General features: G+C 42.5%; 1 protein-coding gene across 7 annotated transcripts in view; it reads left to right on the top strand.

Annotated features, from left to right (window-relative positions):
* Positions 1 to 2,489: 2,489 nt before the first annotated feature.
* LOC111261191 (uncharacterized) overlaps positions 2,490 to 18,897 on the top strand; it is a 46,221-nt gene continuing 29,813 nt past the window's right edge. For 3 of the 7 annotated variants that reach the window (XR_015311414.1, XR_015311413.1, XR_015311409.1), the window contains exon 1: positions 2,647 to 3,361. Coding sequence is in view for 1 of the 7 variants with exons in the window: in XM_086968609.1 (XP_086824735.1) it covers positions 7,717 to 8,139 (423 nt within the window). In the remaining 6 variants the exon portion in view is untranslated. The other 4 variants (XR_015311418.1, XM_086968609.1, XR_015311416.1 and 1 more) reach the window with 4 other exon arrangements.

Here is an 18,897-nt window from a genome sequence, read left to right as displayed (position 1 = left end):
ATACTAATAGGATTTGCAAATCTTTTCTTTCAGCAGTGGAGCTGAGGCGGCGAAAAGCACGTTGCTATCCAGCACCGTCCCCGGATTCATTGACGGCAATATCCGCAGGCATTTTCCACCTATGAAGAGGAGGATTATCTTGCGGCAGCCGAATTTCCTTTAGGTAGAGACTTTGAAAATAAGTCTCTCCTACATGATTATACTTATCTCGTTACAAGGTCGGCAGCTGTACGCCTATAGAGTTCGTCTTCAATAAACACGTGAAGTTCTTCACTGCTATTTCCAGCTCCACCTTTAAGACCTGACGAATCTACGAAATGAAGTTCGTGCAACTAATTGTTCCCCCTATATTATTGAGCCAATGTAGTTTCACGGAATGAGGTTCGCGGTCGGTAAAAGAAACTCCCGGTATTTATAGAAGCTATGAGCAGTTTGTTTTCGGCAAAACTCCGTACTGCGCATTGCTGAAGCCAACAGCAAACATGGCAAAGCGTCCATCTTAACGTATGCGGAGGCTCCGTAGGATGCACGAAAGTCATGGGGTCGACAAACCCGTCCGTAAAGAGGAGGTGTCTTTGTCGAGGATGCCAGCGATCCACTAGCTTTAATTTTACTTGAGGACTTTCAGAGATTTAAAACACTGGATGAGCATATAGCTGGAGATCGTTCAATGCAAGATGTGTTTTTTACGCTTGGCAAAATTTAGCCGTACTTTGGGGATTCGTATTTTTGTTTCTTAAGCCTTGTAAGGTGCACCTTACAAGGGACTACTTGATAGAATCGCTTACAAATCTATTACGAATCGCTTGTAAACGCTATATTAAAAAAGTACGAATTATTCAAAAAAGAAAAATAATAATTTCTATATAATATTAGCAGAATCCTTGAATCGGGTACAAAACAGGAAGCTTTACAGAAAACAGGCTTTTTTTTATCGCGATGTCTGCTATAGTAGAAACACAAAGAGTTTGTACTCGCCGAACACGCCTGATCCGATCCACTCTCGCTGCAATTCATGAATAAAACGTGAAATCTGAAAGCTGACTTTCGTATAGATGATCGAAATAGGAATAATTTCGAAAAAAAAAAAACGAAAGATAGTTTTCTACACGTGACTGACCCCTGTTCAAGTGTACAAATAGGGCTCAAGTGAGCCTTCAATTATAGCCAAGAAAAATAGAGGTCAACTGGTGAATATGAGATCGCAGCTATCATAAAAGCTGTTCGAAGTAATATTTTTACAGTATTATGTATAATCTAAGCCAGTGTACGTGGCCGTGCGACTCGTAGCAAAACAACTATTGCGTATCTGCATAAAAGCAGAATTGTCACTCACTCTACCTTAAACGAAAAGGCTATTACACGCACGAATGAGTAGCTATTTTTCGACTATGAACCAGGCGGAGCAAACCTGTCGGCGAATTGGGAAGAAGAAGAAACCGGGAAGTATTTGGGAGCAAAATTGTACTTGTCGACTATCGCTGCTGCCTTAATAACCGGTGCGGAACGGCGCTGCGGCGTTTGTTGTTGGGGGAGGACCTGGAGAGGGAAAGGGGCTCTTTCTTGGCGCGTGCCAGCGCTTCCGTATGGCTTTGTTGGTTGGTGGTGACAGCAATAGAGTCGCGAGGGAGGCATGCCGCCAAATATCCAGAGAAAGGGCGTTAAAATGGGACGGGGAAATCAAGGAACCGCCCCTTACTCGAATGTAGCCATAGACCGGGCGAGAACCTTTGTAGCGTGGCCCCGCTCTGTAGGCGGCTGAGCGACTCTGTTATTGCCTAGCATTTTTAGCTAAGTTAGTGCAATTCGAACACTGATCTAGGTTGTTCTGGGTATCGCTAATTTCAATAGGTTATCTGTGGCAGTGGCCCAACTGTGAGCGTAGATCGAGCCATTATTAGGTCCATTCGCCATTTTCCTGAACTGCTTGATATTGTCCTTTGCAGGTCCCACTAGTTATTGCGTTGGTAAAGCTGAGTGAATAAGGCATGGAGGTAAGGCGACACATTGGACGTTGTATTTGCATGCGTACAGCTAATGCAGAAGTAAGTTCCGAAGATAGAATTTCGTTGACAGAAGGTCCTGATCATGCACAGTAAACAGAGCCGCGATTGCATAAGATCGATCGAGTGGCTAACCGATATCCGACTGTACAAGTAGAACGTCAACGATTAATAAAAAAAATTCTAATACCTGGGGCGACCCCGCGTTGTTTGATTTGTGTTTCTTAGGCTTGACGTGCCTCCATCACACAAAAGACAACGATGACCCTCAATCATACTAATCTGTGGACAAGTTTCCAAAATGACTATTCGGAATCGCTTCAAAGACTGCCAGGAAGGGTTTTGCTGATACCATCTGGGCTGTGCAAAGAGACCTATTGCAGGATTACGATATCAGCAGCTCCTACTGTTATTCTTTCAGCGTCCTCTCCTGTAATCTTTTATAGCACTCTATCCTTTAGACAGCCAGCGCAACCAGCCAGTATAGAGAACAGATGACCAAGGGTGAATTTTCACTTTGAAACGATGACACAGCATATATCCTGATGTGCTAATTGAGCTTCGTTGTTATAACTGCAGTACGTCTATTGACATGCACTACTGTTGTTTCACAGCTGAAATCTCGATAAGGTAAAGCATTTAGAGCGGTTACCCTACCCAGTCTACGTATGACCTAAAATGAGGCTTACTTCTGAGCAGCGTATCGAGTTGACCCACCTGGGACGGCAATACCATAGCTCGCATTGACAACTGTCGAGTTTTTCTGGGGCTCAGCCGTCCTCCCTAGCACAATTGCACTCTCATTATGCTCAAGTGCTGGCGTCGTTGCCAATGTAAAGTGACAATCCTGGCTTTCGATCGTCATTATTGAAATGCCTCCAAGCGGAAAAAAGCGGGCGGCAGAACGAAGAAAAACGAATGGCCAAGACCACGATGGCGACAACGGTAGCGCAAAGGCACAGAAGTGAAGAGGTTAAAAGAGAAGATAAAAAGAAACAAGAAGACAAGTACAAGTGACAAATATGTCCCCAGGGTTGCTCGGTCAAAAACAGCCAACCGAGACGACATCTACTCCCGCCGCCGCCTCCGCCTCCGCCGCCGCCGCCGCCGCCGCCGTCGCCGCCCCCGCAAGAGAAACTTGCCGGAGCTATCGAAAAAAAAGACAAACTGGCTGGTTCGTCGGCCATTGGCCTTCGTTCGTGCATTGGCAGCGTGTCTTTCTTTGCCACATTTTGTTGCTGCTTTAGTTGTTGTCAGTGGTGCCGATGATGATTGCCATAATGATAATATTGAAACGACTGACGGCGATGGATAATTCTAGACGTTAGAACAACTGCAAATATATTGTTGCGGTGCCTGTAAGTTCAGTCCTGTTTTGGCCATATTTTGTCGACAACTTATCTGTCATATTGTTGCAATGAGAATTCTAATTTTACAACAAGGATATCGTTCCTATTGCTGATAATGAAATGCTGAAAGTGTTTCTGAAGGAAGTTTGTAACGTTTTTGTCAACGTCATTTGTCAATAACTTCTATCTTGAAGTGAAAGGGAGATCCTCAAAAGCTTCACTCGGTAGTGAGTATTATGCTTTCGTATAACCAAAAAAAGGACAGGGTAACAAATATGTACGAATATATAAGCAGAATAGGGCCTGCCTACTTCGCGTGAGTTCATTGTAATGCCGCACATAGACTGCTAAGCTTTTAGTTCACTTGTTGAAGTTCGGTATTGTCGCACGGAGAAAAGTGCAAAGGAAATGTTGAGAAGGGTGGCTCTTTAACGCAGTGACTTGAATCTCAGTTTTCGCGAGACGAAAAAATCGCAACGGATGCCTATTTTCCTTGTGCGGCCTGAATTATGCATGTTGAAAAAATAATCCTTGCAAAAAGTCGTTTGTTGTAAGTACGAGTTTCACGTTTTACTACAGGTAAAGCTACAGGTAAGCAGAGGTTGTCGCTATTGAGCATTCTAAGCTACCATAGCTAGTGGATATTTTGGACTATGTTCGACGAGTCACTAGCTGACAAACGGACTATGAATAAGGTCAGAACAAGAGTCCTGATGCTAATGAGCTTCATTCTTGCCAAATCGTCGTAAGAAACTCAAAGAGGTTCTACAGTAATTGTATTATTAAAAAAAAATAGTGGTAGAAGTAGACGTGAGAATAAGTCACAGATTTAGCTGTTACAATAGCTAATGATCCAGTAAAGTCGATCTTGTCCAGCGACCCAAGCCCGCTGAAGCGTCGCAGCGAAGACGTCATGGCTTCAGCCGAAGAACCTAATTATAGACGAGACGGGGACGGGGGGGGGGGGGATAGGTTTGTAGTGAAGTCATCAAATGCAGTGGACCGTACCGAGGTGGTGACGAAGGAGGACGCTCTCGATAACGGTGCATGCAGTCGTAAACACAACAGCGGTAGCCAAAGGAAGGCACAATGTTCTCGCCGCCATCGCATCGTTTGATAGACCAGTGCGTGGACAACGACAGTGACGCCGACACGCGACCCTGAATGTGAAAGATCCCTGCGAAAAGGTCGGGAATAGATGGCGGCGAAATATTTAAGGGACTGTCGGCATTTTTGTCGGAACGGAAGTCTACAATGTATAGCTGGCGGTACGATATTTGGTAAGCCATCAAGATAGGCAAATATGTACAGATGGCACCTCATAATGTGCCCTGCGTTAACATGTCGAGTGGAAGGATCCGGAAGCCGCAGCAACGACTAGAAACCATTAGCCATGTTTGTATATTCCTCGCCGAATTTTGTTCTGTATTTAAACGAATGGTGTGTAGAAAATGTCAGTATTTATTACAGAAGATCTCGGCATGGCCGACACTGGGCATGCATCGGCATAATGGTACTGGGATATTTAGCACATACGTATATATATATATGCTATATTGTATAAGATCCGATTGCTGGTAAACGACATCTAAACTTCACCGTAAAATACATCCGAGTTCGTCACGTCAACGTAATCGTGAGCATTTCTTTTGGCGGCTAACGGAATACTTGTGCTGTTAGCAAAGCGACGGCTCAAAAATATTAGTAATAGATAATTCTACAATTATAAATAGAGGGGGTGGCTGCTTGTCTTTGACATGAAAGTCATTTGGGGGTAACTCTGAGCAGTTAAAGGGCGTACTTTTGTGATTGATGAATGAAACTAGCCGTCCGGAGATAAAGTCCAAAGATGACTCAAGAAATTGCATGATTATATACAGTATTGTTACAAAACTTATCGGGATATGTTGCCAGTTATCAAGGTTTCTTGCGAATAATAATTGATGGCGTATTGCTAAAGGCAAGATATATTGGGTGGGTGCGACGACAAACACTTAATTAGTACAAATACGATTATAGCTTTGGAAAAGAAACCTAAACGTCTGCGCCACAGTTTCGACCTTACGAGACCTTCTACGAGAGTATATGCGTCACCGGGACATAACGGGATACAAGTTAAATCTAAGGTAATTAGAATTGATCAAAATGGTCAAAAACCTGTCACGATATCACTGAACTTCGTGCTTGTCTGGTTCTCAGCTGCTATCGAATAGCGTTTCCCATCTATTTGTTTTCAAGATCATCACTTCCCCGCCTATTACCTATTTACTACTATGTGAAGCTGTTTCGGCTCTTGTCAGAGATAACGTAATTACCTACGTATTTTAGTGATTCATTGACAGTCTGTTAGCACGGCACCAATTCAGCTTCAAGTTAGGCCTTTTTTTTTTGAGTCTAGTCTTCCTTCGCCCATCTCCCAGAGCCCAACACAGCATATGAAACGAACACAGTCATAGGGCCAGATCATTTTTAACAAGTTATAATAAATTCACTAAAGTGTTTACCTCGGTGGTATGACTTGGACGGTGATAGCCATATTGCTTAATGTGGGCGGCAAATACAGTGGCAGACGTATATTTGAACGTTTACTTTTTAAGGAGACAGCATGTGGTAGAGATACGCAAGAATGGGGACATCGTTGACGCCATTTTATGGAGAAAAAAAATATTTCTGATCTGGAGATCTGTGGTTTTTGACGTAAGTCTGTGACATAAGCCTACACTTATCAGGAATAAACGTTCATGAAATCCATCCACTTGCTATGATTTTGTTCTAGTGCAGTGCTTCGGCACTATTCAAGCCCATTGTTTCGATCGTTTCCCACATCGACTGTGAAGATCGAAGAGAGCCGACAATGGCCACGAAAGCCAATCAGTATCATCTAAATAAAAAGCAACGAACTATGCTAGGTGAAACAGATCAGTGTATCGCTTCGCTCAGCAGCTTATAGATACTTTCCTATACTATCAGGCCCGTATCAAATGGCATTTTGTTAGCTTACTATGAGAAACAGCCGAGAATGTCGATCTTCTTGACACGATATCTTCAAAACATCGATGGCCAACGTAACTAGCATAGGGCCATGTTCGTAACCGCAATATGTTAGTTATGTTAATAATAATAGTTAAGAGGTTTTGTCTTGCCTGTAATAATCGCAGTACTTATCGTCGTAGTAATTATATGAGAAGCAAAAACAATCCCGTTTCAATAATCAAACTAATTAGCTCATCATTGAGACGCCTGCGGTTCTTCGAACGGAAAAGAAGATCCTGTCGTTTGCCTTCGGAAACAAAAACAAACATCTTAGTAACGGAGTTGTAGCAGATCACTCAACAAAGAGGGCAGGATCAGCTAAGGAAAGCATAGTGGCCTGTAACGATGTCAATGAACACGCTAAAATTAACTATATAAACTATGACCTTTGTACTGGCGGCGTGCACCAAGAGCAATGATTATAATAGACAACGTTCTAGATAATCGTCTGCCAAAACTCTGACCCAATCATTGCGTTCTAAAGAAAAACAACGATTAACAAACACTGCGCCATGTGTTATCGCAACTCTGAGGCTCAACTGACGAGGACTAGCATAGAAATGTCCTTATCCTGTAAGCTTTGGGCAAATAATATTCTTATGACAAAAAGGTCCTAGGAGTAACCTAACTGTACTGGTGATCACACACGACATCAATAAAGACGACGTTATTTCGCCTTTTGTCGTCAGGAGATAAATAAATGATAACTTTAAACGTTTCTAATTGATAAAAAGCTATATTGAATCGCGATCGCGTGTCAAACGAATGTCTATAGTAAATCATAACTTGGCTAAGGTAAGTTATAATTGAACTGCATTGTTAACACTAGTTCGTTTAAGCCGGTCCTAGCTTGTTTGTCTATTAAGCATAGGTCATACCTGGTCGTCTTAATTTAAAGCTCAATCCACGTGGTAGTTTTGTCGATAACGTAGGAAACACGTAGAAATCTAGCTTCGAATACGCATCGTTTCGTACTGAGATCTAACCGTCTATTGAAGTGCCATGCCGGAAGTTGTTCTCTCATTTGGTCGATCTAGCAGACACCCTCGTCTGCGAGGAGAACGACGCGTCGCACAGAGAAAAGTTTGCTAATACGGTTTTTCCGGTTTATGCTAGTAAACAGATAGTAGTAGTAAACTTGACCAGTTAGTTATTTCTATTCATAACTCGCGCCGCTAGTGCAGAGTCCACGTGGCCTCGCAGATGTTTCTCAGCTACACAACGTGCGAGAACCATAAAAAAGAACTTACTTTGAAACTCTACTATGTAAGAGTGACGTGTTTGCTTTGTAGAGGACTCATATACTCGACGAAATACCTAAACATTCAGCCATGGATCCTCAGAATGGTCGTTTACGTGTTGCTGTTGTGGAAAAACATTTAGAGGACCTCAAAGCCGCCGGTAACTTCCGTATCAGGCCGGTGCCATACTTCAAGCCGAAGATAAGGACGAAACGTCATAATCCGTACGAAGACGGGATCAGGAAGTACGAACTAAATGGACGAGGAGTTTACCGACGTGACCTGGATGAGTGGTACTATCCCGAGAGCGGTCCCGCACTTAAGGAGCAACCCGAAAAAACACCGCAAATTAAACCCGTTCGTAATGGATTAATCAGCGTTTCCTCACAGGACAAGACCGCCGAAAATATTAACAATAGTAACGGCAGGATAGTGACAATCCCGGACCGTGATCTGTCCTCAGACCTGATTAGTAATCGTGACATCCCACTTGGATTTGTCGATCCGAAATGACAGATGTGAATAGGTCATTCGGACGAAGTCATGGAACTTACACCGAAGCCACCTGAGACATCGATGCCGTGACGGGAACATTTGCAAACGTTCTCGGCGTTCGTCGATGAGTAGAAAAACGTAAACATCACGCTCGCATGTAATGTCGCCGACATAAAAAAATTTACGCTTAAGCTAAATTTTTGCAGCAGATTCCAGTGATACGTACAGCAGCATTGCGAGACAAACGACCATGATTTAAATGGATCGATCACAGGCCTGAGGCGGGTTCGTCGAGTCTAGCAATCGGCGAGCCTCATTCATGCTTCAGTTCTGCGTAGCTGATACTTCCGCGCTGCCAGAAGTAGAGAATGCCAATGATTTCCTGCATTATAATAGTGCTTTTATCTACAGTTCTCAAATCTACAGTTTGAAAAGTTCTCATCAAATTAAGGCAATCATTTTTTTATCATGATCATAAACACCCGGCACCTCACCTAATTAATTCGTCGTTTAATATTTCTCTGTAGAGTCTTTAGATGATAATCAAATTGCGACAAAGTTTAATAACGGTAGAAACATGAGGAAAGTTACGTCAGCCTTCACTGATATAGAAAGCCAATAAAAAGGAGAGACATCGTGCGTAACGCTTGAGTACTCATTAAATCTTGCACAGGTATTGTGTAGCTTTCTTTCGAGTAACTATCGATTGATTGAGAGACAATGTTTGAACTTTGCTCGTGTCTGAGCGAGCTTAGTGATATGAATTTAGAAGTCATGATAATGAAAAACGTTTCCTTTATAGGTCGTCTAGAAGGCAATGGCGGTCTTTGTCAACCGCTTCTGTTCTTTATTTTGTTATTGGCTCTAGCCAGGTGTCACGTGTTCTTGAAAAACTCCTTCTTTGCCCTTCAAATGTTTGCTTAGGTTCAGGATCGGAGTGTATCGGGTGGTAAAAGCAGTGTTTCAGATATCGTCTATGTTTCACGTTTTTTCGAATACCAAAGACTGACGATACACCCTAAGATATGTGTTTCGTGTATGATATGAACTTTGAAGTAATTATCTCGTCCATCAACTCCGACTCTGTTTCCCCTTGAGCAAGCAGTCGCAGCTGTACTGTCGTTGTCGTACATGTTGACCTGTTTCCGAAGCCCGTTACCCTCTGTGAAAACCTAATCATCAGTGCTCCAAATGCTATTTTTTACCATTGCAGATGCCCGTCTTTGGAAGTCGAGGCACGACTAAAATTTTGTGATCGGAACGAAGGCTGGAACGGAAGAGAAAAAGATCCTTCAGAAATACATGAAGTTATGTGTATATTACCTTACAAACGAAAAGTAAAAACAGCAAAGTTATAGGCAAAAACCAGCCACTAGCATCACCTTTCAAATAGCTTAATGCACGATTTACCGTCTAAAAAAGCCAGGAAGTTATATGCGACTGGTAGTCGAAGGTTGCCGCCTATTTTCAGCACTGCGATCGAATCACTGCCATCCAAAAACAAGTTACTGACAAAAAATGTCGCAGCCTAAAGTGTTAACGTATACCCGGCTATTGAAGACGACAATGTTGAAAGTCAAAGAAAAAATCATGCGTAGTATTCTATTGGCTTTTATTCCGTCAGGCCCAATGGCCGTTGAGTCGCCTAGGTAGTCTGGTGATGTCCACGTTTCGTCTGTTGAGACTGGGATTGTAAATGGAGTACTCAGCCGTACTTACATAAAACATAATGGCATTGCCGTAGCAGCCAAATTTTTGTCAGAGCAAGGTAAAAAATAGCGAGTTTGTTCCCAGAGCCTGATCCAGCGTTCACCAAACACTTAACCAAACGGACTGATAGCCTCGTTCGTCAACAAGCGCCATAACAGCACCAACGCAAGCAATAGCAACGAGGGAGCCTCAGATATAATAGCATTTTTTATTCAGCACTCGCTAGTGACTGGCCAACGGTTGCTCCGAACAGGTCTGAGCCAAGGACAGTCTAAAGTTAGCCTGTTGTTTTTTAGGACCGATTTTCGGAATGAAGGTTGCAAATATTTAAATTCCCCAGCGACGAGAGAAACGCCAAACGAATGAGTACCAGCGAACTCGCCAACGCGGAAGCTGCTGTAATGTTAGCTGATGCGCGCCCAGTTTTAGCTAGAGCGTAGTAGATTCGATAGACCAAAGAGTGTCAGAATGGTATTGGATGGGACTGGGGAAGTGATGATGTCGGGGAAGAAGGTAGGGTGTATTGGATGGAAACGAAGAGCTTTATTATGGGTTGTAGAGCGCCCAGACTCTATTGGGCCTGCACTGCGAGTCGTCGAAATTGTAGTGTAGACGTCGCTCAACAGTACGCGCGAGAGTGGTAGCGTTGGACGCCCGAAACGGGATAGGATAAGTTCTACCACGAGAGGCTTCAGCGAGCCTCGGACTTCGCGGTCGAATCGCAAAGAACGATTGGCGCTTGCATTTTTTATAGAACTGTAGCCAAATAGCGAAAGAGAAAGGGGACTCAGTCGCTGTTTCAATTTTTTTAGTAATAGCACCAAATACCACCACAGGAGTAAGGCGACGAGCACGGTGGCGACACGAACTAAATACGGAGAGTCTGTGCGCAGCGCGCGGAGTTACCAGTGGTTAATGTAGTCGATATTTCGAGCATAGGCAATGTTAGCATAGTTCTATAAAAGGGGTTCGCTTCGAGTGGATATACAAGAACCATGGTACATGGAACGCATAAGGCTGCTGGCTACTTAGAACGCAAAAGATGTATAGCAGCTTGTAACAAACGTCACAATCATATCAACGATGCAAACCAGGTACGCTAGGAACAGGTGTTGAAGTTTACCTTCATTACGTTGTCGTACTAAATTCTACAAACTCCGTAAATTATAGGAAAGACGTTTACGGTGTAAGGCGTCAAAAATCAATTACGTTAACGCTGCGATTTGATATCCGGCATCATATTTTACCAAAATTATACCGATGCGCGTCGACAAATAAAACAATACTGAATTCCTTTTTCGGCTTCATCCGATGCAGAATGATCAGATCAAGGCGTGAAGGATGTGCTGAGTGATATCGGAAACACTGCGGTGCGAAGCGTCGATTTTGATCGGTTAGTATCGAAAATATAAGGGTACATAACACGTATGGGTCCACATATGGATAATTCATAGACTAGTCGTTGTAACACAGACATGTAATGACAACAATCAAGAGCAACAAATGCACAATAATAGGAAATACGAGCAGCATTTTAAACTGGCGAAGGCTGGACGGTCGCCGTCGACCTCACCGCTATTGTTGGCTAGCGTTGTTTCTAGCGTGCCGGTTGTAAATTCATTCGATTGCTTCAACAGATGGAGCGATGGGCCATATCATTGCCATCACTATTGGTCCTGCGGTTGTGCCGATTTTTATTGTCATTATTGTTGCATGATTTTTCAGAGCGTCTCTTTTGGCGATACTTTTATTTTATCATGAATTTATACCGACCAATCTAAAATGCCTTTCTAACTTTGTTGGATCTGTTGCGGGTGCTACATTTGCCAAAGCTGCCGCCAGAAACTTGGGCCGTCTTGGTCGCTGGTCCTGACGTTGTCAATTGGACGGACGACAAAACCGTAACGATATTCAGTACAACTGTTTCAGCTCTTTCAAGCCGCACTATAACAAGAGTTAATTCATCGATTTGTTGCTCGCGGCCGTTTGAATCGTCGCCGCAAAAAAGGCAAGAAAAAACCACTGAACGAGAGAGAGAGAGGGAGAGGGAGGGAGATCGTTTACTTCGTCGATCTGTGCCTCTCGGTGTGCGTCTGAATGTGTCCCGTCGATGTAACTCATTCCAGCAGCTTTATTTCGGATCTAAGTCCGCTATGTTTGGGTTCTATTGCGTACTAGCGGATTTGTACCAACGCGTAAGGCAACTCATCCGACGACCCTACAGTATACACACGCGCTTGTATATATACATGTAACGGGGGTTTATTTATTGACCAATTTTGGGAGAAAGGCACAGATAATGATAGCAATAATGTCGTGAATAACTTCTTCCTGTTCTTTTTATTATTATTTTTGTTATTATTATTCTACAGGCATAGCTGTAGATGTGACTAGGAAATCATATAGATTAGTCATGATAAATGAAAGGTCTTGTAGTAACCACGTTCTGGGTCCAAGGAGTTGCATTATTATCGATTTAGTCTCGTTACAGTTATTTTCTGGGGTGAGGTGGGGGGGGGGTAATGAGGGTAGCGACATCGGTTGTTAATACGAACAGCGGTTAAATTGAGCAGTTTATTAGCATCATTTGTTATTCGTTGGGGGGAAGTCGAAAAATTAGTCAATATGACGTGTATTCTTAAAGATGCATAATTTAAACATTCTACCTGAAGCTTTACTAGATGGGTGGGACGTTAGAACGACGATCATGGAGTTTCGGGTCTGTTCTCATTTGCGACTCAGGTATTTTTGGAAATTATTTGAGGTTTTCGAGAGGTTCCTGGCTGTATAAAACACTAACTCTAGACAGGCGCAGTCTAGTCATAAAATCTTTTATAGTCTCTATCCAACTCCAGGACGAACTCTGCAAACATAAATTTGATGCGTGCCAATGCGTGCTTCCCATCTGTGACCACAATGATGGCATAACACTTCCAAGTGAAGAGCAACTGATTTTAATCACTGTTTAAATTTCGATTATGCGACTGCGCTGTATACTTTTTCTCTAATTTTTTTAATGTAAATGTTCAGGTAGTTTTCTGTCCGAAGCGTCTCAGCGAAAAGTGTACTCCAAATAATAGGAAAATGGACGCAACTATAAACGACCGACCATATCACGACGGCATCAATTCAAATTAGCCACAAAATAAAAGACGAAAAAGCTGTTGCAGCGGGTAGTAAATCCCACCAACGCTGTCTTTAGATATAAACAAAGATGTTTGTCTTAAACGACTCTTATGTTATTTTTCTCATCGTAGATTTTTGGCCAAATCTTACGCTTTCAGACTTCTTAAATCGATTATGTTGGAAGCATATTTGAATCAAAAGTTATAGAACACTGATTCGTGGAAATAAATTTCAGTCCTTGAATGGTCAAGGTGCCTGCGAGCTCATCGATAGGATGAAATCATTTCTGTGTATATAATACAAACTTGATCAGGATATTCACAGTAGGCCTGCCTGCATGCCTGACTGATTGAAGCGAATTCTCGTTTGATATGTTTTTTTCGCAGTTGCACACAAAGCATTTACCTCTTCATTTTTACGAGCAGCTCATATTTTATATATTTCAATGGTCATTTTCTCCTATATGAATCTCTCCTCTTTTCTTCCTTCCCAGTTTTCTCGAGGATTCTCTCTATCGTATCTTTTGATTCCTCTATTTTTCTCCGGCCTGATCAGCTAATTGGAGCTCGATTGTGCTTGCTATCTTGCCTTGTTATTGTTGTGCCTGTTGCTGTCGTTGCTGTTACCGCCGATCTAGCGTTGGCAGACCCACCACCTCGTGGCGGAAGGCGAACGGCGGCCGCTGCTCGCCGTCAATACACGGCGTAATACTTCTCGCGTCTTCTCCCTCACTTGATAACGGATGACTTGTATTCTGTGCTAGTACTGTATGGCAGGCGGCAATCAGTAGTGGACGTAATAGTAATGGTCTTACTACCGCGACGACAGCCGGCGATAGTCGCCCCAGCGGCGGCGGCGGCGGCGGCGGCGGCGGCAGAGGCCTGGATACACCCCGGTCGTTCGTTAGCGTTGTAACGGGCCGCCATGAGAGACAATTACCAACAAAAGGCACAGGCGTATAGCTGAAACGCTGAAAAGGACCAACAAAAAAATATGGTCAGAAGGGGCAAATTCTACGAAGCTAGATGATAGAGTGAAATGTAGGAGAAAGATGGACGAACGTACGAGATGAACATCACCAGCAGCATATCTTGTACCAAAAATTTCCCTGAACGCGAGGGGAAACCGTTTCTGTATTATATCATCGTCGTCATTGTTGCTACTGCTCTCAATGTTATTTTTGTATATTGCCATTATCGTAATGATCTTTTCTGGATCTTTTTTTGTCTTCGTTAACGCCAAATCCAAACAATGGTCTATGCTATGACGGCCGCTGCCCGTTACTATCATCGGCGAGGTAACAGCTGTATTCTCGGCTGTTTATGACGCTCATGCGGCTCGTTATCAATGGAGATGAGCATGGATAGGGACGTAGTAGGGCGGAGGGTATCATTATCAAAATGAATTAATTTTTTTCTATACATTTGTGCGCTATATCGGAGAGGACGCAATCCCATGTCCAACGCTCCTAGCGATGCACTTCGGCGTCGTTGTGTTTATTATCATGTACTACCATATTTGGAACAATTTCAGATAATCTGCATAGGAATGAACAGTGAATTATTGTGGAGCGTAGATCGATGGTCCATACGTGCGGAGAGCAAAGTCAGCTTTTGTCAATGAGACAATAAATGTACGATAAAAGAAACATTTGTCGAACACTCTGTACTGGAAATGAGGATCGAGGGAGATACTTCGTAACAAACGTATAACATCGAGTAGAACGTGCTCGAATTTACTGATCGCATCTATTCGATGGTCTACTTACGTCGCTACCGAAAGAACGTACCGCCATGTTTTCGGTATGAAACTGCAGTGACGAATAGGCTGTTACAAGATGTACGACATGGATATGTGGTCGGTTTTTTACGACGAGCACGCTCATAAAACCTGTTGCCATAGGACCACAATAAACATCGCGGCGTTTATCTTTTTTTTTTTCTTTTGTCGTATTTTAGTATAAACTAGCTGAAGAACAGATCTTGCTTCATCGCGAAAGTAATCATCCGTTAACATTGAAAGATATAGGTAAGTACATACGTAACCGATGAGCTACGTGATCAAATCTTAATGAAGCTGCTTAAGTTTCGCCGGATTATACCCAACGGGAAATTAGACCGACTTTGTCTCAGTTGCAGCTCAGAGAGACTTTTGTCATCCTTTTCAGTAAACAAATCACCGACTCCTAATATAATTCCGAATCCGAAGTTTACCTGTAGAAAAAGATGGGACTTCATGTAACGTGTTTAAGAAGCGAAAAAATGCGTTACGGAATATTTGGGCCAACCACTCGCAAGATTTTAAACATATACAGACATTTTAATTGATAATACCAAACAGTATCTATTAAGCGAGATATGTAATTGCAGGTTACACTATTAGCGAAGTTTCTCAAGCAGCCCTTTACCCCATTGGTGATTCGCACCCGGAGACTCACCCATATCCTGTGTAGGAGCTGTGCACAAATAAACAAATCTTTACGAAACGATGCGTTCGTTCGTTCACTGTCGCTAGAGACGACTCTGTGAGGCTCATCAAAAAAAGTACACAAATCGACAGAATTTCTTTAAATCACAAGCCTTGCGTAAATCTATGCGCAGGCCTCATTCTATTGCCTAGCTTTATAGGCAATAGAATGAGGCCTTTCTATTGCCTAGGTTTTGAAGCTGTTTTTGCGATTCTATAATAATTCACGAAGTGGAGTAATCTATAATAATTATCATCATTTCCTCCTCGAGAGGAACGATATTGTTTGGTGGCTAATAATGATCTCCGATTTAGTTCCCTTTGTGGGTGTTCGTGTAGCCTATGACCCCGTGTGTGTATTTGTGTGTGCGATCGTTTGTCTTTGGGTACGAACGTATCTGTAGGCGGTGTATTTTATCTGCATTGTTCTCCTTTCATGAAACATGCCCTATCTATATGCGTGTGTCCTGCGATTAGTAATGGCATTATTTAATATATAGCTGCTCGTTGAACGGCGACCGTTGCGCTGTATTGTTTAAATCTTACGATAATTAGCGCCATTGACGTGATCGTTATCGCCATTATACTAATGTCTTAATCGCGTGGTATTTTTGTTAAATGTTCCACCGATCATTGTGATGTCGCTTGAAGAAGTAACAGCAGTATTTCGAATAGCAAATTATAGTTACGAATCCTGTTACCGCCCGGTGCATCTGATGACGGCCAGTTTCTGCAATCGTTATGTTGCCTTTGCCGGTAACAATATCTGCCATTGTGTCCTATAAACACGTTGGCTATGACCGCAACTATGTCAAATACGCAAAGCGTCATCATTAAATTGTTGTTTTCCACGCTTTTTCCACGGATCATTTTATCGTCATGCGTTGTAGTCACTGATTGATTTCCGGAAAGTCTGCGATCATTCATGCAAACAGGCTTTGATCACTCGGAAAATGTCGTTGCCTGGTAGATCCATTATAAAATTAATGCGTTAACTACGTCCAAGAGTATTCCACTGTCAGTTAATTCCGCTGACATTGCAGAGTATTCCGTGCGGCTCCTTTTTAACTCTTCCATAAGTATCACTTGGATCAATCTAAATTCTCAGATATTCGTTGTTCTATGGGTGTACTTCAACAAAAAAATCTCTGTCGGTAAAGCGTATTGGCAAAGCTTTACTCAGTTTTGTAAGAAATGTAGGTAATCTGTTATTTTTGAAAGGTTAGGGGAAACCGTTGCCGTAGATTAGGTGTGGACTGGCGGAAAGGGCAATTTCGCGTCCTAGCAGAAGCAAAGGTAGCCATTGATGGACGCTGTACGCTTTGCGCTAAGCCGACGCTTATGAGGAAGACCATTTCGTCTGATGATTACAGCGGGACGTCAAGTTCTCACCCTAAACAATATAAGGTTGTATTTTTACACGACAATCTATAAAACGTACCTATACATGCGAAATATCACAATTTCAAATAACAAAGTAAATATTTACTTACATTAAGCTATCTATCAGCCGGCTGGCCTGCAATTTTCCCCGTGGCGGCTTATAGGCGCACTATCGCAAAATATATAGGTACAATTAGGGATTAGCTATGTAGCGTTTTACTCTATATACGATATGATGATAGCTATAGATTAAAATAACGTGAGGATTTGTTCTACACAATTCGCTTTAGTCTGTATTGATTGATCATCGCTAATGTTGAGAAGAATTAAGGGCCGATGTCGAACATTTGGTTTTTCCTTACGCTTTGATGAAGGTATTTTTGTACATTGGGTTTTCTCGCCATTGAAATTTATAATCGAGGCTTCTGTAAATAGTGATATTCCCGGCGGCAGCTCTGCCAGTCTGTTCTAAGCACTGATAAGGAACGCGAACGCGAGCACGGAGCTTATCCTCTATGAGAAATTCTTATAAAATCACCTTTACCTGGCATCGTCTCACGATCAGAGGTAATTCCTGTATGTTTTCAGTTTCTGAACAATGTTTTGCTACATTCGTATAACTAGATTGATCTTAGTGTCTTTACAGTCACTAAGTAAATGTTTTATGTTTGAGTTAAGCATTGGTTCGTGTTTTTCAGCATAAAACAAATCGTGATTATGTTTGATTGAAAACCTCACGTATGCCTAGGGGAGTTCTTCACAGATAATAGCAAACCTATATAGATCTTGGGTATTATTACGTGAGTGGTAATTTTATAGGATTTAGCTTGATGACGTCGCTTTGACGAAAGTGAATTTTACAATCTAAATAGACAGAGTTTACCGCGAAATATCCAGCGGAGACCGTCGTTATTAGAACCGAAAAAAGAAAATAGTAGAAGCGAACTCGTCGTTGTTTCTTTGATGCTCAGTTGCAGTCACCGCAATTCTAATGTAAACTCTGCAAATGTTAGCTAAAAAAAATCTGACGCCTTTGTCTTAGCTTTATGCGAGATCATGAAAACTAGAAATGTACCTCGGGGACGATATTTCATTAAAATTAATCCTTGCAGCCTTTAGGTAGAGCGTAGGTCCTTAGAAAAGTGAAGAACAATTCGATCTACTTCACGCCGCAAATCAAAAGCATTGTTGTACAGTATTTACGGTTCCTTTGATCCTCACCTAAAAGAAGCACTTCAGCAGCATCAAATGAAGTCACACATATTACATTTGAGACCCTTGTTCACATTCTGTTTTCGATAAAAGTGATTTTATCCCTTTGCGGATGCACTCTGATCTTTTATTGGAGGACAATAACAACAACGGTCGCAACAATCACCCGCAGTGTGCGTTAACTTATCGTCCCCGCGTGCCGCCGACTTGAAGATGAAGCGTTTTGGCATTTTCAACTTTTCCCTCGCGGCTCCGCGTTTTATCGCCAGTGCCGACAGAAATACTGGCTCAGCCGCTACCGTGACCGTTATTTCGGGTACTGACATTGTTGTTGATTATTACAACTATAACATGAATATAAGTTGAAAACGAAGAAGAACCATCGGGCGTGATGATGCTAATGCTGGAGATCTTCTCTCGAGGCTTTAGTTCTGTGTTACGAATCGAGCGGCTACCGTACGGCCATGGCCTAACTATCACGCCTTAGCCTATCGTTCGTTCGTTTTGTTGTGACTTTTGTAGGAATAAAGAATAAAAACAAAACCGAATGGGATGATAAAGAATCGAAGGAGAGGTAGATGGAAACGCAACGGGTCAGGTAGAAGGTTAAAGTGGAAAAAAAGAGAAGGATGCCAACAATAACGATGACGACGACGGCGACGACAACGACAACGACAACGACAATGACAATGACAATGAATAAAGAAACGTGTATAGAAGACAAAGAGATTTCTGCGGATGGAAACTGAAAAAAGCAAACCGACGAACGGGACGAAAGGCAAGGAAAAGAGAAACCCTGGGAAATTTCACTTGGCTTCTTACCCTCGCTTTCTTCTGATTCCTTTTCATCTTCGCTCAACACCACCAACATCGCTGGTG

Source organism: Varroa jacobsoni, unplaced genomic scaffold (assembly GCF_002532875.2).
Source record: "Varroa jacobsoni isolate VJ856 unplaced genomic scaffold, vjacob_1.0 scaffold_60, whole genome shotgun sequence".
In the NCBI taxonomy this organism is placed as follows: domain Eukaryota; kingdom Metazoa; phylum Arthropoda; class Arachnida; order Mesostigmata; family Varroidae; genus Varroa; species Varroa jacobsoni.
The sequence above is the reverse complement of the archived record's forward strand: the minus strand, read 5'-3'. Positions and strand labels throughout refer to the sequence as shown.